Source organism: Odocoileus virginianus, chromosome 15 (assembly GCF_023699985.2).
Source record: "Odocoileus virginianus isolate 20LAN1187 ecotype Illinois chromosome 15, Ovbor_1.2, whole genome shotgun sequence".
In the NCBI taxonomy this organism is placed as follows: domain Eukaryota; kingdom Metazoa; phylum Chordata; class Mammalia; order Artiodactyla; family Cervidae; genus Odocoileus; species Odocoileus virginianus.
The window spans coordinates 47,353,676-47,376,211 of NC_069688.1; the positions used below are offsets into that span (position 1 = coordinate 47,353,676).

General features: G+C 45.8%; 1 protein-coding gene and 1 long non-coding RNA gene across 2 annotated transcripts; one reads left to right on the top strand and one right to left on the bottom strand.

The window, feature by feature from the left end:
* Positions 1-5,383: 5,383 nt before the first annotated feature.
* On the bottom strand, positions 5,384-13,910 carry ODF1 (outer dense fiber of sperm tails 1). The gene is made up of 2 exons (XM_020873911.2): positions 13,437-13,910; positions 5,384-5,952 (listed from the first exon to the last, which is right to left on the bottom strand). The coding sequence occupies exons 1-2, from the start codon at positions 13,754-13,756 to the stop codon at positions 5,511-5,513; spliced, it is 762 nt and encodes a 253-aa protein (XP_020729570.1). The 5' UTR covers positions 13,757-13,910; the 3' UTR covers positions 5,384-5,510.
* Positions 13,911-14,518: 608 nt separating this feature from the next.
* On the top strand, positions 14,519-21,046 carry LOC110125064 (uncharacterized). Its single transcript, XR_011491515.1, has 4 exons — positions 14,519-14,900; positions 17,434-17,695; positions 19,121-19,268; positions 20,760-21,046. It is a non-coding gene; the product is annotated as an uncharacterized lncRNA (long non-coding RNA).
* The last annotated feature ends 1,490 nt before the right edge of the window (positions 21,047-22,536 follow it).

The window sequence follows — 22,536 nt, forward strand, 5'->3', positions numbered from 1 at the left end:
AGGGGAGGTGGGAGCGTCCATCGCTGTCAGCAGCACGTTCCTCTACAGCTGCAGGTCCCGTCATGTGGCCCTCCTCCCAGGACGCCAGCTTTCACCTGGGCACCCAAGCCACGCGTCTTCCTCAGCCTCTGCCGCTCAGGTGGGTGAGCCCCTTCCCTCGGTGGGCAGTGGCCGTGGGCATCAGCACCTCTTACTACTTAGAGGAAGCTACCCACACCTCTAAATAGTCACTTCGCTAAGAATCCTTCTCGTAACCGCAGCTGGAGTGTGCTCTCTTTGCTGCCTGGACTCTGACAGGGCCTTAAAGGGGAGGAAATTAGGAAAAGAAGCAATGGAGCCTGGAAGGATAAGAGGGCCCCTCAGAAGCACTTACGCAGGCCCGGGAGAAGCAGTTCTTGTCATTCCCTGTGCTTACCCCACTGCGGGAAGAGAGGACTGAGGACCGTGTGAGGCATGGCACGCGATGGCCGGCCTGAGTCAGCCCAGCTCCCCCCTGGCTACCAGCTCTGTCCTCTGTTCCCTCAGTACTTGGTTCTGTCTAGACAAGAAACCTTGGTAAAGTGAAATTATAACTTTCCGTTTTATAGGCCTGTCCTCCTCACTGGACTGGAACTCCTCAGAGGCAAAGATTTGGGTTTTAGCCATTTCTGGATCCTGTCCACTTTCTTGGTTTTTTTAAATTTTTTAAATGTTTATTTGTTATGTATTTTGCCCTGCTGGGTCTCAGCTGTGGCACACGAGGTCTTTGATCTTCGTTGCAGTCTGTGGGATCTAGTTCCCTGACCAGGGATCGGACCCCAGCCTCCTACATTGGGAGTGCAGAGTCTTAGCCACTGGATGCCCACCCCACCCCACCTCCCGCCACCGGGAAGTTCCCTGTCCAGTTTCTTCCAGGCTGCTGGGCACAGAGGAAGTCCTTGAATGGATTCACGTGAAGAAGGGAGGAGGGTTTCTTCCACAAATGAACCTGTAGGCCCACCCTTCTAGAACCCACCCCCTTCCTCAGTGGTGAAACCACCTCAGAAGCCGGTGGCCAGGTCCTGAAAGCTAAAAAGTACTTGACACTGATGATACCGGAAGATGACTAAGCTGCTGACTCAAGAAAACCAACTTCCTCTTCCAAGATGGCTGCCTGACCGATTATCATGCTGTTCCGCCCAAACGCATCCTGGCCTCATGCCTGCTTACCACCTTTGCCTCCTCCTTCGTGGGCTGCCAGTTTGGCTCCAACAGCTTTCTCGTCCTTGTACCCTTCTGTTAGTTGCTGTCTCAGATGTTGTCCAAATGATCCGTACTAACCCCTTCACACCTGGATCACGAAACCCTCACCACACAAGTCCACAGTGTGGACCACGTTCTCCCATCCCCAAATCAGGATACCGTCACTTGAAACCTGGGCTGTCCCAGCAAACCTGAGCTATCCATTGGATTTATAGAAGCAACACTAAACCTCGATTCATTTTTAACTTAAATGATTTTGATAACCACAACTGCATGGGGAAGAAAAACAGTGAACAAAGCTTAATTGTGTCTGGCTATAGTTTTCATAGGCAGTGGCGACCATATTCCCGTAACTTTCTAATGCAGTGGCTTTCTAAAATTTTAGTTGTATTGGCATATAGTTGATTTACAATGTTGTGTTAGTTTCAGGTATACAGCAAGGTGATTTGGTTATACATATATTCAATCTTTTTAAAATTCTTTTCTCTTACAGGCTATCACAGAACATGAAGTAGAGTTCCCTATGCTGTACAGTAGATTCTTGTTGGTTGTCTATTTTATGTATAATTGTGTATGTTCGTCCCAAGCTTCTGATTTATCCCTACTCTCTTTGTTGTTTAGTCACTAAACTCTGTCCACCTCTCTTGTGACCCCATGGACTGCAGCCCACCGGGCTCCTCTGTGGGATTTCCCAGGCAAGAATACTGGAGTGGGTTGTCACTTCCTTTTTCATCCCTCCCCTCTAATCCAGTGTTAATTTCAAATGTTCCCTTAGTGGAAACATTTTTTAAAAAATTTTATTGAAGGATAATTGCTTTATAGAATTTTGTTGTTTTTTGTCTAACCTCAACATGAATCAGCCATAGGTATACATATGTCCTCTCCCTTTTGAACCTCCCTCCCATCTCCCTCCCCATCCCACCTCTCTAGGTTGATACAGAGCCCCTGTTTGAGTTTCCTGAGCCATATAGCAAATTTCTGTTGGCTGTCTATTTTACACATGGTAATGTGAGTTTCCATGTTACTTTTTCCATACATCTCACCGTCTCCTCCCCTCTCCCCATGTCCACAAGTCTGTTCTCTATGTCTGTTTCTCCATTGCTGCCCTGTAAGTAAATTCTTAAGTACCATTTTTCTAGATTCTGTATATATGCATTAAAATACAATATTTATCTTTCTCTTTCTGACTTGCTTCACTCTGTATATTAGGTTCTAGGTTCATCCACCTCATTAGAGCTGACTTAAATGCGTTCCTTTTTATGGCAAAGTAATATTCCATCATGTGTATGTACCACAACTTCTTCACCCATTCATCTGTAGATGGACATCTAGGTGGCTTCCATGTTCTAGCTATTGTAAACAATGCTGCAATGAACAACAGGATGCATGTGTCTTTTTCAATTTTGGTTTCCTCAGGGTATATGCCTAGGAGTGGGATTGCTGGGTCATATGGTGGCTTTAATCCTAATTTTTTAAGGAATCTCCATACTGTCTTCCATAGTGGCTGTATCAATTTACACTCCTGTTAATGGAAACATTTTTGATGCTGAATATTATCATTCATGTTGTATTGTTTTCAATAAAAACTTTTATTTATGTGTATAAAAAAGTGTGACGTTTTATATACCATTGTAAGACTTTTCATCAGAAATCCCAGCCCAGCCCTGCAATCATCCCAGCCTGGTGCCAGATGATGAAGAAGCCTCTAGAAGACTCCAGTCACCTGAGTTTTCCCAAATGAAGCAAAGACAAGACATCATACTCACCCTTTCTAAATTTCTGACCTACAAATTCATGAATGTTAGGAAAATGATTGTTTTATTTAAAAAAACACTAAGTAAAACTTTTCTCTGGCCATTTTTTTATTGGACATTTTTCTTAGTGTATGAAAATTTAGTTTTTACTAAGTTTTAGAAGAAAAGGAGTATTGTCACCCACCCCCCAGAACCTTCCAGATTGAACTTTTAAATATTCTGATGCTTGGTGGCCCCTATTCCACCAAAAGCAGAACTTATTCCAGCCACACAGGGTCATGCCCACAACCTTGGGAGCACTCTCTACAGTGTAGAGAGAAAGATGATCTGCTAGAAGGAATTCTAAGTGATGGAGCAGTTTCTATAGAACAGTGAATGCTGGATTTCAAATGCCCTGTCTGGCATCCTGGCTCCAGAACCCTTGCTGTTACTGACTTATCTGAAGCACACCTAAAGCCCTTGACAATTATATCATGGTGTTAGTCTTGCCTTCACGGAACAAAGCTCCTGGAAAGGTATTTCTCATTGACAACAGCTCCTGGCACTGTCATTGCAGGTACTCAATAGACAAACCCTTGCCTTTATATCAGTTTTCCCTGTGAGGATGATAGCAGATACAGGCAACTAACCCACCACCGCAGGCCAGGCTTTCAGCTGAGGGATGGCCTCCGGCTTCCCTGAGGGATCCTATGAGGCAGTGATGTCATCAGTGCATTTTTCAGAAATGCCCAAGGTGCATCCAGAATGCCCTGCCAGCCTCTCCTAATCCTTATAAATTCAGTTTCTTCAGAACCCCCTCCAATCTCTCCAAGCACCTTCTTGAATTTGAGGCATTGGTGAAGAGGGTATAGAACACAGTATCTGGCATTTAAACCGATAAGTCTGGCTGGCAGGTTAGTAATGAATGAATCTGGACTAACAAGAAGGTGAGCAGGTGGGTAGGTGAATAAAAGCATGAACTGTCCACCAGGCATGCCCTGAAATGGTACCCTCCAGAGGAGAGGGATTCCCACTTATTCAAGACCCCAGCCGGATTCCATTGATCTGACAGCATGAAATTTTTTCAAAATCCATTTTAAAAATGTGTTACTTAGAAACTAGAATATTTATGAACATGTAATCAAAGTGTGGCAAGACACTTATAAAGGTAACTATCATTCAGTACGCACAGACATTCATTTATATCTAGTTGCTAGGTAATACATTTTTGAAATGTTCAATATTTTTTATCTACCACCTGTATTAGTGGGCCATTATTTCCCTCAACTAAAAGCAAAATATGTTTTCTATCACCATCAATATTCTTTAACTTTGAAGGAAACTTTTAAAGAGACAGGACTAGGAGAGTTTTATGATCCCATCCAGAGTCTCTCAACCTTACCTATGTGATTCAGAGTTTTACCTGGGGAGACTTTTAAAAATCTCAATGTATTTTTTTTTCTTTTTAAAAACATTTTCTTTTCTTTTTCTTTTTTTTTGTTTTCTTTTGTGCATTGTGTGTGTGGTTTGTCTTTTTTCTCTTTATGGTTTGGCATCCATGTTTTTAAAGGTTCCCAAGTGATTCCCGTGTGCAGCCAAGGCTTTAACCCACGTGCAGCTGAGACTAGTAAAGAGACTTACTCTGCAAACGTGTAGGTTTTATGTTCCTTGTAAAAGTCAGACGTGAAACCAGCCCATGTCCTCATCCTGACCCCGCCCCGTCATCTCCCTCTTCTTTACACTTATTTCTGTCTTGGCGGTCGAGAGTGACTCATGGGCTGTGTCCGTGAGGATCCAAGCTCAGGGGAACTACGCTATCATTTTTTTGAAAGCTGTACTTTCCACTCATGAACGTTGGACTGAACTTCTGTGCCCTGAAGGAGTTTTAGGGACTGAGGAAAGCATAGTTGAAATAAATCCTGAGGATTTTGCAAACCACCCTGAGCCAGAGCTGGCCCTTCCCCCCAATCACAGGAATGCAGCAGCTGTACGGTCGCCCTACCCTCTGTCAGCGGGCTTGCTTCCTCCCCCCACCCCACCCCCCGGCCCGTACCTTTGTACTCTGTTCGTTGCCCCCAGTCAAAACCCAACCACGTGTCCCTTGGGGAGTCACTTTCTCCCCAGTGCTCCCTACCATAGCAGCTTTGAAAAACTGCTTGTCTTCAACCCTAACTAGTCTCGTTTTCTGCTTTGACTGTTTAATTTCTGGACTAGGCCATGTCACTGACTCATTGGGAGAAGCAACATGTGAGGATGCCCACCCACAAAATACCTTTTTCCAGGCTTTGGCACTGGCGGGGTGTGAAGAAGCACACGGGAGGGCAGACTTCCCCATTCACCTTCTATGCCCATCCCTTCATCCTTCCGATGCCCACTAACCAGGTGGGGCTCAGCAGTGGGGCTTGAACCAAAAGACTTGCACACGCCAGTGCGTTGCTGTTATGTATTCAGTTTCCTATGTTCTTGAATAACACGGGCCATGGGAAGGGGGAGAGAAACACTGGAAGAGCTGCCTGGCTGGATACATGACTTCTCTAAGTCCTAGGTTCCTACACTTTACAAGATCATCTTCCTACAGGAAAACCGGCTCCCACAAGGATAACAGGGGTTACAGGGGTCACAGGGGCTACAGGGGTTACAGGGGCTGCAGGGGTTACAGGGGCTGCAGGGGCTGCAGGGGCTGCAGGGGTTACAGGGAGACGTGCAAGGGTAGCAGGGAGACTCGATCTTGACGCAGCTGCCGAGCCCGTAGGAGTACGTCACGTCCTTCTCGTCCACGCACGGGGGCAAGGTGAACTCTTTGCAGATGTTCATGTAGCTGTATTTCTTCGACCCCAGGCAGTCGTATCTGTTCTCGCGCTCGGCCGACACACACACCTTTCCGTCCTTGACGCGAACCTTGACTTGATCCGGTTCGAAGCCGCACACGTTCACCGATCCTAAGATGTTACTACTGCAGCAAGAAGAGGCCAGAATTCTATTTGTTGTTCTTCTCAGTCTGGAGGTTAGGGAGAGGAACGGGTGGGAGGGAGAAGCTCAGACCGCCGAACTCAGACACAACTGGATAAGCAACGTCTTAACCTCTATTAAAAAAAAAAAAACAGCGGAAGTAAATACTAGTCACTGTGAGGAGTCAAACTTTACAGAAGTGTGTGAAGTGAGAAATGAGAGTCCTTGGAAACCACACCCTCCCACAGGTAAACCCCTGCCTGTTAACTATCAGTGTGTGTTTGGTCTTCCAGCTCTTTTCCTGGAAGTTTATTTTTTTGTTTATTTTTAATTCTTTTTCTTTCCAGGTTTATTGAGAGATAATTGACATACAGCATTGTAAATTTAAGGTGTACAGCATAATGATTTGACTTAACCTACATCGTGAAATGATTATCTCAGTAAGTTTAGTGATTATCTATCACTTCATATAGATACCGAATTAAACAGAAGGATCTTTTTCCTTGTGGTGAGAACACTCAGGATTTAGTCTCTTAACTTTCATATACAACCTACAGCACTGTTAATTAATCGTATTGTATATTACTTGCCTAGTATTATTTACCTTATAATTGAAACTTTGTACCTTTTGACCACCTTTATCCAATCCTCCCCCTTTCCCACCCCTCTAGTAACCACAAATCTGATCTCTTTTTCTATCTGTCTGGTTGGTTTGTTGGTTGGGTTTTTCTAAAGTATAACTGACCTACAACATCCCTAGTGCACAACATAGTGATTTGATACTTTGTCCATTACAAAATGATCAGCACTTTCTCTTGCATTTAATTTCAACTCCTCCTCTTTTTAGTTATGGAAACATGGGCAGGCTCCTTAACCTCTCTTTGCCTCAGTTTCCTCATCTGTATATCTGGGACAATACCAGTAACCCATTTCTAAGGGTTTCATGAGACAGATTAGTTAATGAATGTAAAGGATCTATACTAGTGCTCCGAGCATGGTTAGCATGTTAAGCTTTGGTCTGGTGTGTGTGTGTGTGTGTGTGTCCCACAATGTGTCATGGAAAGTACTAAGCCATTGGAGGCATTGTTTTGTTTGACCTGCACAAGAACCCGGTCACACAGGTGGAATTGTCACTGTTTTGTAGTTGGGGAGATGTTGAAGGTTTTGAGTGCAGAGCCTAGATTCACATTCAGGCCTGTGTAATGCCAAGGTCATGATTTTAACCATCAGTTAAACTGGACTCTCGGCATGAGGACCCACTCAGTCTCGGAGGCCTGGCATCAGCCCTGCCTGCTCTGGGGCGCCTCAGGGACCACTTTCTTTCTAATTGCCTGATCCTTCCAAAGACAACCTAATGCTCTGAAATGCTCTTCTTTTTACTCCCTTAACATTAAAAAAAAAAAAAAAAACTGTATTCTAAGAGCCACTCCTGGCAAATCTTCCATCTTTGGCCTCCAAAGGGAGGTCTTGGTGTGTGTGCTTTCTAGAACCTCTTCTGGTTTGAGGAGTCTGGACTCTGATTGGGTGATTAATCTGAGATACATTTTCTATTCTGACTTTTTATGCTGAGTTTTGTTTATACACTTACAGCTTTTTGTTACATAAATTACACAAGTTCATTGAGGAAAACTCAAAATGTGCTGTGCTCAGTGGCTTCAAGCATGGCTGACCCTGTGACCCCGTGGACTGTAGCCCGAGCCCCCCCCCCCCCCCCCCCATCCTCTGTCCATGGGATTCTCCAGGCAACAGCACTGGAGTGGGTAGCCATTCCCTTCTCCAGGGGATCTTCCTAACCCAGGGATTGAACCTGAGTCTCTTATGTCTCCTGAATTGATGGATTCTTTACCACTAGTGCCACCTGGTAAGCCCAGGAAATTCAAAGTACAGATAAACAAAAAGATGGACTATTTTTTCTTTTTTAACATACCCACAAAAGCCCTCTTGCCTTCTGCAGGAGATGGATCTGGGAGCCCGATCTACAAGCCAAAGCCAGCTCCCAGATCCATCTCTGCCTCTCAGCAATCTGAATCTTGGAGTATAAATTCATGTTTGCTTTGGGTTTTTCTTAGGTTTCCCCCTCTTCCACTATTCCTGTCACTGTGGCCCCCTCTCCACTGCAGCCGATGCACGGGGGTCTCGCAAATGTGGGTCTTCAGGAAATTGCCCTGGAAGTCTAGGCTGGATCAGCTTTCTTCTTCCTTTTGCTCCTAGGTCAGGTGTGACCTGTGGGGATGTGTGGGTTTAGGAGAAATTGCAGGAGCCTCATTTTACTCATTAGATTCAACTCCGAACTTGCAACCTGACTCCTGCCTGGCAATGTACCATCACCCTACAAGAGATTTTCCTTGGCTCTGTGAGGTTCTGGGTAAAGGGAGATGGCCTGCTTTACTGTGATCATGAGGGCAGAGGTTAGTCACAGTCAACAGAGGCAAGTCAGCCTCTTTGGTGGGTGGCAGAAGCCTCTTAGGGAAACCGGGAAAGAGCAAGTGGGCAGTGCTGTTTGTCTGCCACTCTGGGGTGTCACCTCTCCTCCCGACTGAAATTGGATTTCACCTGAAGGCATGACCACACTCCTGAATGTGATTCTGCCCAGAGCAAAGGCGAGTGATACTGCCAGCTGTCTTCACAAAGAGATGAATCAGTTTTCTGCCGAGTGACGAATAAGGTAAAGAGGATGACGAGAACGCCAGTCTCTACACTGAACCAGAGGGTGGATGATCTTCCTCTAGTTACTTTTTTTCTCCTAACAGACCCCTGCCAGTAACCCGTTAAGCTTACTTGTTCCTTTCCAACACATCTTTCCCTCTTCTTCTCCCTCTTCCTGTTTCCTTGCCTTGTCTGTCTCCTGATTTTGGAGAAGTATGCCCCTCAGCAGGAGCAGGGTAGTACCACACAGGTGCAGCTGACACCTACGGCAAACACAGGTGTCTGGGCCCCACCCCCAGAGTTTCTGATTCAGCTGATCTGAGGAGGGAACCAATAATTTGCATTTCTAACAAGTTCCAGGTGATGCTGGCTGCTCATTTCAGCCGGGAGGTCACTCTGACCACTGGTGACCAGGCAGTTAGGCACATGGATTCCAGACTCGGGCAAACCTGGCCTTCCGTCCCGGCTCTCCCGTATCCTGATGGTCAAGAATGTTGCCCTGACTCTGTTTCATCATCTATGAGTTGGCCAAGGTGTTGCAAGGGTTAAATGAAGATGACGTGCTAGGTAAGTCTCTTCATCAGGCTCCTTACACAGCCTTACACAGACTTCCCTGAAATACGAGGCTTTAAGTGGCCAAGCCCTATGTCCTGTGTCATTAAACACGAAGGCCAAATAATGGACATGCACTTGGCCTACAGGGGCAGCAACTCCTGCTCCTGCTGCCCTGGGTGCCTGGGCCCTGAGACCTGTGGGTACAAAGAGATTACGGTGAGAGCAGACCGAGGCGCCCAACTTGCTTCCAGCTCTGCAAGGTCACAGAGGGAAACAGCAAGCTCTCCTCTCAGTGGGAGAGTCAGCCTGCCACCAGCCATAAAGTAAAGCCGTAGAGCTCCTGGATTCCTCTCTGCTGGCTTCCCATGTTGTAACTATGCCCTGATCTTTGGGTCAGAGAATGAGGTGGGTCGGGGAGAGTGGAATGATTTGCCTGAGGGCTTAAAACCCAAGGAGGCACTGCTAAACCACAAAGAATGCACTCTGGGGGCTGACAGTCATCAGCCTGCCCCAGTGAGGGTGATGCAGGGAGAAATTCATACTCAGAGTGTGAGGGGTAAAAGGAAATGAGAAGGCTGGTTTCTGAAGTTCTCAGAAGATGATGCCTCTGAGGTGGGGTTTTTTTTAAGGGAAATTCTTGAGCTGTAGCTCAACCAAGAATACTTGGATGAGTGGACGGAAGCAGTCTCAGGATGAACTTCCAGATACCTGCAAAGGGCCCAGCGTTGAGCCTAGGGCATTCCTAGGTGCAGCTGCAAATCAAGGTTCATTTGCCCAGGAACACTAGAGCCAGGTGTTAGAGCCACTCCTATATGAGCTATAATAAGATAATGAACTCCTAAGGGCAGGATGGCTCTTACCCAGAGGGTAAAGCATCTGCCTGCAATGTGGGAGACTGGGGTTCGATTCCTGCCTGGGGAAGATCCCCTGGAGAAGGAAATGGCAAGCCACTCCAGTACTCTTGCCTGGAAAATTCCATGGAAGGAGGAGCCTGGTAAACTACAGTCCATGGGATTGCAAAGAGTCACACATGACTGCGCAATTTCACTTGTAAGGGCAGGATTGAGGAGGGGCTGGCTTTGTTTCTACTATTTGCATATAGAGGACAGGAAGCCCACTAAATGTGGGGGTGAATCAAGTGCAAACTTACATCAGGCTGGTCACTTGGTTTCTTACAAGAGAAATGACACAAAGTAACTTCAGTCTCTCTCAATTCAGAAAAGGAAGGAGGGAAGGGTCAGGAAAAAGGCTAGTGCTTGGAGTACAAAAGTAATTTTGGGAGGAGAAAGGAATTTCAAAGAAGCTAATGAAATGAAGTTACTTGGGTCTCCACTATTGAAGATACTGCCAAGGTGTCTTTAGAAGTAGCTGCTCAGTAAACAATGGAAAGAATTTGGACCTTCTGTACCCAGACTAAAAACACACAACATACACACACACACACACACAATCAAATACACACTCAGGAAGGCTCAAATGAGTTTTGGGGGAAATTATATGGTCTGCCAAAACTTCTTGCCCATTATTAACGGAACACCCAGAGAGCACATAGACTCTGACACAGAAAAACAATTCCAGTGGGGCCATTGCAACTCTAGACCAAGGAATCTTCTCCATTGGGCACAGAATCTTCTGGATAACATGTCCTGGCATCTAAGAGGACATGTCATATTTTGCTTTAAGGGGTAAAAGGTCACGTGCATATGCTTTCTAAATTCTAAAAACCTTGGGAAGGTTTCACACCAAAGATTGTTTTTTAAAAATCGAATCAACATGATATTTCTGAATCCTTTCAGTCATGGATCGGGAGCTGAGAGATAAGAAAAGAGGCATTTCACTGAAAAAAAATAATAGTGGGAGTCCTCTGGGACTAGAGCTGGACCAGGCTTTAACAGTTTCATTCATATTCAGAAATTTGAATATTTAGGTTTGCAGGTAACTCTAAGCTTTTCAGGACAGTGAAATGTCAAACTGTTAGAAATAGAGCATAGGAGAGTTTCCCAAGGTGGTCTGAGTAGGAAGAAAAATAGCTGGGAAGAGGGCAGACCTGGGATCATTTCTGAAATGGTTTCAGGATTATCAGTTCAGAGATCCCAGAAGACATCAGCAGCTTCATATAGTACTGCAGGCAACAGGAAAAAAAATTAGCAAAAAATCCAGACATTGTTAGGAAGTATCACAAACCATAGAAAGCATTACCTCTTATATAAACCACACTGCTGAGATTTAAGCTTGAAGTTGTGTCTACTGCAGATCTGGGAGTAGAGACTCCCAGAGTGGGTCACTGGGACTCCCAGGTGGAGGGTGCCCAGGTGGTGAAGAACTCACCTGGACAGTCTGGAGAATAGGACAGCCAGGAGACAGAGGTTGAGCAGACTTGGAGGAAGGGTATTTGAATAGTCAGAGGCACGGGGAAGTAGACACAGACTACTCACAAATACCTTCATTTAGACCAAATATTTAAAAAAGGACCCTTACATGAAATTTATATAACTTGATACTCTATGGGATAAAAATTAAAATTGGTTCAGATTGAGTGTAGATGAATTTATTGGCAATGAATGGTCCCATCTCAGACTATTGAAGGAAGTTCATTACTGACCTTTGCTGGCCAATGACCTAGACAATAATTGCTCTATTGCCCCGTTACAGGGAATCATCACTATCACTACTGTCAAGGGCTTCATTCTGTCTCTTTCTGTCTTCATCCATCCATCCATCATCCTCTTTCTTTTCTTTCTTCCTCTCTTTCCTTCTCCTTTCTCCCCTTCCTTCCTTCTTTCCTTCCCTCCTTTTTCATTCTTCCTGTCTGTTCATCTATTAATGTATCTGTCTGTCTAATCTATCATCTAATCTATTAATCTATAAGATTAGACAGATAAGAAGGACGTTGTTTAAGGATACAAATTGGCAATGAGTAGTAAGTTCTAGAGATCTAATGCACAGTATAGTAAATATAGATGAAATATTGTATTATAATCATCAAACTGCTAAGAGGCTAGGACTTAATCAATCACTAAAAAGAAATAATTATGTAACACAATTTGTTGTTGTTGTTCTTTAGTCACTAAGTCCTGTCTGACTGTTTGTGACCCCATGGGCTGTAGCCCGCCAGGCTCCTCTGTCCATGGGATTTCCCAGGCAAGAGTACTGGAGTGGGTTGCCATTGCCTTCTCCAGGGAATCTTCCCAACCTGGGGTTCGAACCCTCATCTCCTACACTGGCAGACGGATTTTTTACCACTGAGTCACTAGGGAAGCCCCTGTGTAGCCCGGGGATTAGAGATGCTAATTATTGCTACAATGGCAATCATATTATAATATGTAAATGTATCAAGTTAGCAACATTGTACACCTTAAATTTACACAATGTTATGTCAAATATAATTAAATAAAAAGACCATCTGTGTCCATCTTTTAAAAAATAGTAGCATATTAAGTAGTTTTTCTGTACCTTGCTTTTTTCACTTAGTATGACAATACTTAAAATTCTTCATCAGTTCTTTTTACAGCTACATACTATCCCAGCATATGAATGTACCATAATTTGTTTAACCAGCTGACAATGCTTTCAACTATTTTTTTCTATCATAGTTACAGACTAAAATGGCATATGTAGACAGAAAAAGAAAGTTTTCTCAGGCAAAAAGTAAAATGTGATGAAAACCAAAACTTGTAAAGTGCATTTAACATTATCCAGTTCAATGAAAACCTTTTCAACTGTATTCTGAATATTGTGGCTTCAGTTCTGTAATTTCTTTACACAATCTTTACTAGAGTTGAAGGGGGAGGCAGACAATAAACCCAATACCAGATGAATTTGAAGTCATCAAGAGTTGGAGAATAGGAGAAAGGATTTCCTACAAAACCAAATAAATGCCTCTATTGTTCAATTTGCTCCCTTGCTCTTAAAGCCTCTGGCAAACGTTTGACTTGATCAATTATTATTTCTCCCATAGTCATTTCTGTAAGCTGAAATACACTCAAATCCCTTTACTCATAGCCAGAAAAAATGTTTAGTCTGCTGCTCCCAATAGCTTTTTAACGACACCCCCTGTTTCTTTCCCTCATTAAAGCCACATTATCTATCACGTTGACGCTCCTGCCATAAGCCGAAAACAACCTTGCCAATCGACATCATTACACTGTCTTTTGAGAGTCTTACAGTTCCCATTATGGACCCCTTTACTCTTCTGTTCTTAGATCTTTTCTGTGTCACCAGAGGCATCATCTTGAACCTGGCTCATCTTGGTTCAAGTACTGGTTGTCACCCTCGCCTCCCTTCCTCCAGCCCAGGAGGCCGGCACTGTGGCCACCTGGGGATGCGTCTTACTTGGCGAGCTCTCGCTTCTCGTCCTCTATGGCTCGCACGGCCTTGCGCTCCAAGCTCCTGAGAGACGGGCGGAGACAGTAGAGCTTGACGTCGCACAGGCAGCACGGGTGGAGGTCGCAGAGGCCGCAGGAGCGCGGCCGCTTGGAGTAGCAGAGGCAGTAGGGGTAGGGATGCAGGTCGCAGCAGCAGTAGGGGTGCATGTACAGGTCGCACAGGCACCGGGCGCTGAGCTCGTCGATGCATCTCAGCTGCCTCAGCTCCCTGTCCACCCTCTTGATGTCCCTCCTGACACTGTCCAGAAGACAACTCAGTGCAGCCATCTCAGTCACACCTCGTTGTTCTGTGAGTACCTTTGGGAAATGGCACTCGGGGGGGAAAAATTGTTCTAAGCTCTTCTCAGAGGTTTCTTTTAAAAATAAATGAGGCACGCATGGTTCGCTCACTTCAAAGCTTGGGTTCTATGACCTCACCACCCGCTTAAGTATGTCATAGTCTCTCGGTTGCCACGAGAACTGTACACAGCCAAGCTCTCCAGAGGCCCTCCTTAGAGTTACAGAGCTCCTCTCAGAACCACCCTAACGTTAAGATTTCATTCACCTTGAAGGGGGGTGGGCCCCCCGCATCATCACAGTTCCTTGGGGTTCATTGGGCTAAATCGTCCTGCTCTTGTGTGTGTGTGTCCTCTGGATTAGCCACAGCAATGAAGATCTTAGCGCGCAGGGTAGAAGGAGCTGCCTGGCTCCTTCCGTCAGGACCTTCTCGCTCCAGCCTCCACATCTAGCCTTGCCCCTTATGCTCCAGGATTCATACTGGCTTCTATTCCTTTATTGGTAGAATATTAAGAGCTCCCCAGGGGTTCTCCTTACCAAGCTAACCTTGAGTCAACCTTTGTCCTTGACCACCTGAGCCCCCCATCTCTGGGTCCTGCCCATTCTTTATCAGCTGGCATCCTGGCTATCCTAGGACCTCAGTTCTCCTGTGACCAGGGTCCTGCTCTTAAGCTCCCATCTCTCAGAGCCTTGTCCTGTCACCACCTCCCAGCAACTATGCCTCTGGTCTTACGTCCAAGCTGCCAGATTCCCTAGTGCTTCCCAAGTGTTGGTCCCTGATACTCAGAGCCAACTGCCTGAAGTTGCCTGAAACCAAGTGTCTGAAACCCTGACTTGGGCCAGTTTTCTATGCTCTCAGCTGGGTCAACACACTGGACCTGGGGCTCAACCCTCAGCCTTGGCTCAGGTACTTCTGCTCCTCTGAGCCATTCCCCTCAAACTGCTCTCTGCCTCGCAAATTCTCTTTTAGTGGACCAAGGCCTAGGGTACTTGAGGACAAGTGGTTGGAGGTGGCATTGGAGACGGAGACAAGGGCTGGGTTTAAAGGGACTTGTGGCCAGTTAGGGCGTTTGAACTTTATTTTGAACACAATGTGGACTCACTGCTTTTCCTTTCTGTTGAGAGAAGTTGAAAGGTAAGCCACACTGAAGGTGGAGCATGAGGGGGGAAATAGTAGCAATGTCTTCTGCTGGAAGGCAGTAGACAGGCAAATTCAAGGCTGGGGACCATGGTCGTCGAAGTGGCAGGAAGGAAGCTAATGGGCTGTCTTTCTCTACCCCCCCACATCTGCTCAGGTGCTACCTAATCCACTCTCTATGTTGTAGCCAGAATGATGTTCATGCATAAATCTATTACCCTTCGACTCTACCCTCCCCTCAAAGTCTTCAGATTCTTCTCTGTCCTCTTAGGAGAAGGCCCAACATCCTTAGAAGATGTGGAACAGCAGGGCCTCTGCCTGCCTCTCCAGTCTCTTCTGTTACCATTACCCCTGCAACTTGTTCTGCATGAGCCACAAAGCCTTCCTTGAAGTCTCTCTCATTCCGCCTCCTTCTGGACAGCGTTCTGCCTAGAAGTAGAACGCCCCACCCCAGCCCTTGATCTAGTTAACTCCTAAGGCATTCTTTAGCTCTTCTCTTACATGGTCTTCCTTCAAGGGCTTCCCTGTTTCCCAGAGTAATATGCTTAACTGTCTATGTCTTTCATAACATCGTTTGCTGTTTCCCCAACTGGACTGTAAGCTCCAAGAGGGCAGGGACCAATTATTTTTGCTCACCATTAGATCCTCAACACGATGTCTGGTATAGAATAGGAGGTTAAAATTGATTCACAAAATGAATAAAATTAAATAGTATTTAGTGAACAGAATGAGGATAGAGTGAGAGAGGTATAATGACTCAAGTTTCCTGCTTAACCGAATCGTGGTGCCATTGACTGAAATAAGAAACACAGGAAGAAAAGTAAGCTTGGAGGACATGCTGAGTTTGAGGTGCTGATGAAAACTTTAAGGTAGAAATGTGGAGTACCGTGTGGGTAAGTGGGTCTAGAACTTGAGAGAAAGCTGAGTCAGAGATAATAAAATTCAGGATCTTGAGTGGGCTAGATCACTCAAGAGGAGAAATAGATTGAAAAAATGAAGAGGACTAATGCAGACTCCTAAAGAACAATGATAAGAGATGAGAGAATTAAAGGAGCTTATGAAAGTCTCATAGAAGAAATACCAGAAGAAAGAGTTTCCTCTGCCGAAATCCCTTGTGTATCACTAGACCAAGTCCAGTAGTCCCCAGTCTTGACCTAGGAACTCCCTTTCTGTAGAGATGAAGCATTTTAGTAAAGAAAACAAATTTCCCTGAAGACGCTAGAATGAGGGAGGCTGGAGTCTGAGACACACGAGTTGAGTTAGAAAAACCTCCTCTGTGGACAAATGGTGAAGTCTTTCAAGAGTGATTCCATCTAATTCTGAAGGTAGACTCTGTTAATAGGAATATGGCCTGTTCTCTTCCTGAGGGTTCGTTGTGGAACTGTTCAGATTTCTCTAGTTCCAAGGGATGGACTTTGAACTTTTATATCACCACAAATTCCATCCCTTAGCAAATGTCAGCAAAGGTCAAAACAAGCAAGCTCTCAGTTTTAAATTCATAGATATATAGGTTCAGGAATTTAAGTACGCACACATCTGTATTATACATGACACATTATGAAGATAGCTATAGCTTTATTTTAACTAGGATTCCCCCATGATTCCATCCTCCTAGTAACTGCACTCTTTATCGTGATGCATATTCTTGACATCATTTCAAGTGACTTAACAAAGGTAGTGACCTCTTTAAAGATCAGAGGGAAATGTGATCTATTCATGTCAGAAGGGCAATGTAGAATTCATTAGAACCTGCAGAAACCCACAGGAACAATCTAGAGTCACAGTTCACTGCAGCATAAACACAAAGAGATACCTTCGATGTTTGTACAATGGAGATGAGGGGCTTTCCTTATATAGGACCATGTCTGGGGAAGCTTCCGTCGCCTTGGCTGGTGTCCAGATTGAACTTTCTATGGGATGGAGGGCAAGTGGATGCTTGGTCCCCAGTATTGGTAGAACTGTGTGCCCAAAGTGGTCTCCTCTCTCTCTCACTAGGTGTGACAGCTAAGTCATTTATTAGGCCAGTGGCACAAAAATATTCCTCTAGCAGTTACTGGTGCTTAAACATCAAGGTCAAAGTCACCCTCAAGGATTAAGTGTGGTCATATCTCAGTAGTGGAATTAAAGATGGTTTTAAAAATTCTCTTCCTAGACTTTTCTGTCACTTCTTAGTTTCTTTGATAAGAATATCACCAATGTTTTAATGAAACAATTTCTGATAGTATGTTGTCTGCCACACTATCAGTTTTGCCCTGAGCTGCTAAGCCCACCTCCAACCGCTTCTTCTATCATCCAGGTGGGCTCCAAGGCTATCTCTCTGAGCAGATTTGCCTGTGGGTCTTCCTGTAGGGGACATCTAATACTTTCCCTACTCATCATCCATGGCATCCTCTCCTGATAAAATAACTCTCTCTTCTCCTCCCCTGCCCTCTGCCGTTAGGTACCATCAATAATGTTGCCCAGTAAAGGGGCAGACATGTAACAAAAGCTGGCCTATCCGAATTTCCTCTGTGAATTTGATCTTTCACAGAGAGACAGAAGATGTTTGGAGCTGATTCATGTGGACAGTGGACCCCAAAGAGACTACAGCTTCATTACGGCCTTGTTCTGTTGTTTTCAAGTTGGTTCTCTGGCTTTCCCTTGAGTCTCTGAATGCGTCCATGTCCTTCCAACATATTCCTGCTTCTCTTCAGTTATCTAGTCTGATTCAGCTACCTGTCACTGAAGCACACAACTGACATGACAAGGCTGTTCCCTGGATTTATCCAAGAGGACCACTCCAGGCCAAACGTGTAGGTCTACCTTCGCTCCAGTGGATGTTGTCTGGTGCTAGTCTAGCTCCTCCCTCTTAATTCAGAGCTAACTGCATCAGGGCAGCCACCAATCCTGAAGGCCCTGGGCAATGGGGATGACTCAAACTAGGGAAAGTGTCTGGAAACACCCACAAGGGCTTACCCGTGGACACTATCCCTGGGCCAAGAGAGACTTTCCTGGCATTTGGAGCCTCAGAACTTTAGCTTTGGAAAATCCAAGTCATCCAGACCACTTCCTACCCAGCAAGGAATCTCTGCTGGAGCACCCCAGGCAGATAAGGATGGAAGAGCTGGGGGGCTTGTATAAGTGATGGAGTGCTCCCTCATGGGCTAGTGCTCCCTCATCAGGGCTCCTATGGCCAACCATATTGGTCCACATCATTCATCTCCCTCTTCCTCCCCACCTCCACAAGGAGCGTTGACAGATATCTTCCTGCTAAATCAGGGAAGGGATAAGGTGGAGGAGGATGTTGGTAAGTTACTCTTACAACTGCACCCAACAGTGGTGAACTCTGTTGGGGTCCAAGCGGCTGCAGCACAGTGGATGTTCTTGGTCAGCAGGATCTGAAAGAGCATCTCATGAGGTGTTTTCCTCCTTTTTTTCCCAGTGAATATGATCATTCAGGCATTACTGAGAAGGAATCATGAGAATTTGGGCGCTTCCTAGGTGATGCTAGTGGTAAAGAACCTGCCTGCCATGCAGGAGATATAAGAGATGTGGGTTTGATCCCTGGGTTGGGAAGATCCCCTGGAGGAGGGCATGGCAACCTACTCCAGTATTCTTATCTGAAGAACCCCAGAGGAGCCTGGCGGGGTACAATCCATGGGGTTGCAAAGAGTCGGACATGACTGAAGTGACTTAGCACACACATACATGAATGAAATTCCTCATTAATATTTAAGGAGTGGATGGGGATCTTTGTGATCATTATCCTGGTTTGTCTGGGATGTGGGGCTTTGGTGGTGCCAAAACTGGGGCAGGAGATGCAGGTTGGAAATGAGGTGGAAATAGCAAGTGGCCATGGTAGTCCATCCAATTTGTCCAATTTAAGTGATGCAGCTAGCTTCAGTGGGGTGCAAACCTGTATGTCAACCCCTGGTCTTGAAGGTGGTATTGTTGTTTTGTCCCTAAGTCATGTCTGACTCTTGCCACCCCATGGACTGCAGCCACCAGGCTCCTCTGTCCATGGGATTTTCCAGGCAAAAATACTGGAGTAGGTTGCCATTTCCTTCTCCAGGGGATCTTCATGACCCAGAGATCGAACCTGGGTCTCCTGCATTGGCAGGCAGATTCTTTTCCACTGAGCCACCAGGGGAGCCCAGCTTTAAAGGTAGAGTCATATTATGAGCTCTGGATTCTCCGTGACGACTGTAGTCTGTAACTGCTTTCTCCCACCCTCTCAGATCTCCAATTGCTCCTTCTCCCCCTGCTCGCCTCCAGCCTCATGGATTCACCAAACAAAAACTGTTAGCTGCAATTTGGCTTGTTCTTGAAGACAGAGACCAAACAGCTTCCTTGAACTCCACACTGGAATCATTCAAACATGAAAGGGTACATCTATGTCCTCCTAGAAACAGAAGGACTTGCTTCTGCTGCAGATGGTGGCCTGATTACTTTGGGGACAGGGGGTGAGAGTTTTCATGTCCCTACCACCACCATAGCTGCCTACCTCTTAATAGAGATTACTTGAATAATAATATTTCACATGTAAAGAGTGCTCAAGTCGTGGGGCTATTTATCCCCATTTTATAGATAGGGAGACTGAGGAAGGGGGAGTTCACACAGCAAGTGACAGAACTAGGGTTCCAACCAGGTGGCCAGCTTCCTCTCTCTGTCTTCAAGTCTAATAACAACTCTTGAGAAGAAAATTTCTCTCTATGCTCACCTGAAAGATGAAGGAGGAATTAGATTTGAACACTGGGACTTCTGGGTTGCCTGCTTCTGTCATTATCCACATGCCTACAGCTTGATTCGCTGCACATGTTGCTGTTCAAATGGAGTAAGGTGCTTTTCTGCTCTGGGCCCCACCCCGTGTCCCCCCTGCAGAGGTGGGGCTGCTTCACTCCGGCCTCCTTAGTGATCCGTGTCCCGACTCTCCCCTCAACCACAGGTGTTCTCCTGTCTCCTTAAAGTAACGTTTCTTACCAAGAACACTTTCCCTCCCTTAGCGTGGGTGACTTGTTTTGTGGAGAAGTAAGAACTTTCGTTTTCAATTATTACCAAAGAAGATGTAATCAGAACAAAACATTCCCACTGAAGACACCCAAGTCTTCCTGCCTGGGTTCTTGGTCTGAGGGTAGACTCTCTGCCTCCAGCAGTGCGTGCGTGCTAAGTCACTTCAGTTGTGTCCAATTCTTTGCTACTCTGTGAACTGCAGCCTGCCAGGCTCCTCTGTCCATGGGATTCTCCAGGCAAGAATATTGCAGTGGGTTGCCATTTCCTGCTCCAGGGGATCTTCCCCACTCAGAGGTCGAACTGGCATCTCCTGTGTCTCCTGCACGGCAGGTGTTCTTTACTGCTGAACCACCAGGGAAGCCTCCAGCAGGTGTTGCTCTTAACCCCAGAATGTGAAATGAGAAGCCCTCTTTTTTACTTAATGTTCTGCCTGACTCAGCTTTCCAGGGAGCTGAGATACCTTCAGATTCCCCAAGTCTTTCTCAAGTGCCTGCAGAAGTCCAGCAGAAAGAGATCAAGGCAGGGCTCTCGAAGCAAAAGCTAGAGACAGGCCACCCCCAGGGTCCCTTCAAGCTGTGGGGCAGGAGGCCCAGGAGGAGGAGGGGAACGGAGGAGGGGAGGGAGAGAGGGAATGTGGTACCATCTTCCTGCTTTCGTTCAGTGGCTCTCAAACTTCTTGGCCTCAGGACCACCTTCACTCTGAAAGTGGGGATTCCAAAGAGCTTTTGGTCGTGTGGGTTTTATCTATGAAGACTGAGCCTTATTAGAAATTAAAACAGACATTTACAGAATACGTAAGTATTTAAAAATAACAATAGTAGGACTTCCCTGGTGGTCCAGTGTTTACAAATCTGCCTGTCAATGCAGGGGACACGGATTCAATCCTTGGTCCAGGAAGATCTCACCTACCTCGGGGCAACTGAGACCGTGCACCACCCTGAGCCCATGTGCTCTAGACTCTGCACTCCGCAACAAGAGGAGCTATGGCAATGAGAAGCCCAGGCACCGAAACGAAGTATAGCCCCTGGCTTGCTGCAACTAGAGAAAAGTCCGTGCAAACAGCAACAAAGACCCAGTACAGCCAAAAGTTAAAAATCCAGTTGTGAATGAAGTGTGTGTGCATACTTGTGGGTGTGTAAAATAAGGAAGAGAGAAATTGATTGGTTATAAGTGTTGTTTTTTTTTTTTTAAAAAACCTATGTAACAAGGTCCTGGCTTCAGCTAATTTGGAACCCCTTCATGGAATTTAGTTGGGTCTGGACCAGCTTGTGGACTGGAATGGTGAGTCCAGCTGGGCTCCATTTGCTTCTGGAGAAAGAACTAGCAGAGGAAGGGGTATAAAGCTCAGATTGGAGGCAGACCTGGACTCCAAGTGCAGCCTGGTGCCTGTGGCCTGATTCTGTTCTCAGGAGAGGAGACGACGGCAAAGAGCAGGCAAGTCACTTTTTTATGGTTGCCCAGTTGGCAAGCCCCGGAGGCCAAAGGTGTGCTGGTGATGACCTGGAGCTCCAGGCATAACCACCACGCAGCACTGCTGGGCTGAGGGCCCCTCCCCAAGCCCGCCTAACCCTTCCAGGTGGGGCAAATTATATTCTTAAAGGCTGGTGCAGGAACTTGTCTTAGAGACGAATGTCTCTTTGTGAAAAAAAAAAAAAAAAAAAAAAAACTGTGTGAAGGAGAGAGGGAGAAACCCAGAAGAGTGAACCCTGAGAGGGCAGGAGCCAGGGCAGCAAGACCGCTCATGTCCTGTGACTTAGAGACCAACAAACAGGACTGGTGAATTGTCACTGGGTGACTCTACATGTCTCCAGCACCTCCATCGAGAAACAGAACCTCCTGAGTACCCCCTGTTCATGCCTCCTTCTGTTTTAACAATCCCTCCTGCTCTCAAGCAGCCAGAACTCATTTGCCTGGTTTTTGTATAAATGGAAATAAACAAAAATCCATCTGCTCTTTGGTGTCTCACTTCTCCCAGTCAACATAAGAGTTGTGAGTTTCATTGTTGCCTGTTATTTGTATTTCACTCCTTTCTGCTATAGGGCGTTCCCTTGTATAAATACACCACAATACATATGCTTTCTATGTGCATGGACATTTGTAGACAGACATTTGGGCATTTTTTCATTTGAGGCTGTTGTTGGGACTATGGCTGTAGGGTTATTCTCCTACACATCTTGGTGAATATTCATAGCATGCCTGTGGGATGGAATTGCTGGGTCAGGGTATAGTATGCAACTTTCAGCTGGGCTAGACATTGCTGAACAGTTTTGCAAAGCCTGTGTACCCAGGTACAATTGCTAGTGGGTTATTTTTAAGATGCAGGAAGTCCAATCTCTTTATGAGTTAATGTTGCTGTGATAAGGGCTTCCCAGGTGGCACCAGTGGTAAAGAATCCACCTGCAAATGCAGGAGACACAAGAGATGCGAGTTCAATCCCTGGGTTGGGAAGATCCCCTGGAGGAGGGCATGGCAACCCACTCCAGTATTCTTGCCTGGAGAATTGCATGGACAGTGGAGCCTAATGGGCTACAATCCATGGGGTCTCCAAGAGTCAGACACGACTGAAGTGACTTAGCATGCACACATGCTGCTGTGATATAAACCTCTATCTGCCCCCTAAGTGTTTAGTAATGCCTAGCACATC

Excerpts from the sequence above, each read along its gene's own strand:
- ODF1 (XM_020873911.2), bottom strand. The coding sequence starts at position 13,756 with ATGGCTGCACTGAGTTGTCTTCTGGACAGTGTCAGGAGGGACATCAAG. Across the intron at positions 5,953-13,436 it reads GAGAAGCGAGAGCTCGCCAA|ACTGAGAAGAACAACAAATA; the intron begins GTAAGACGCATC and ends CCTAACCTCCAG.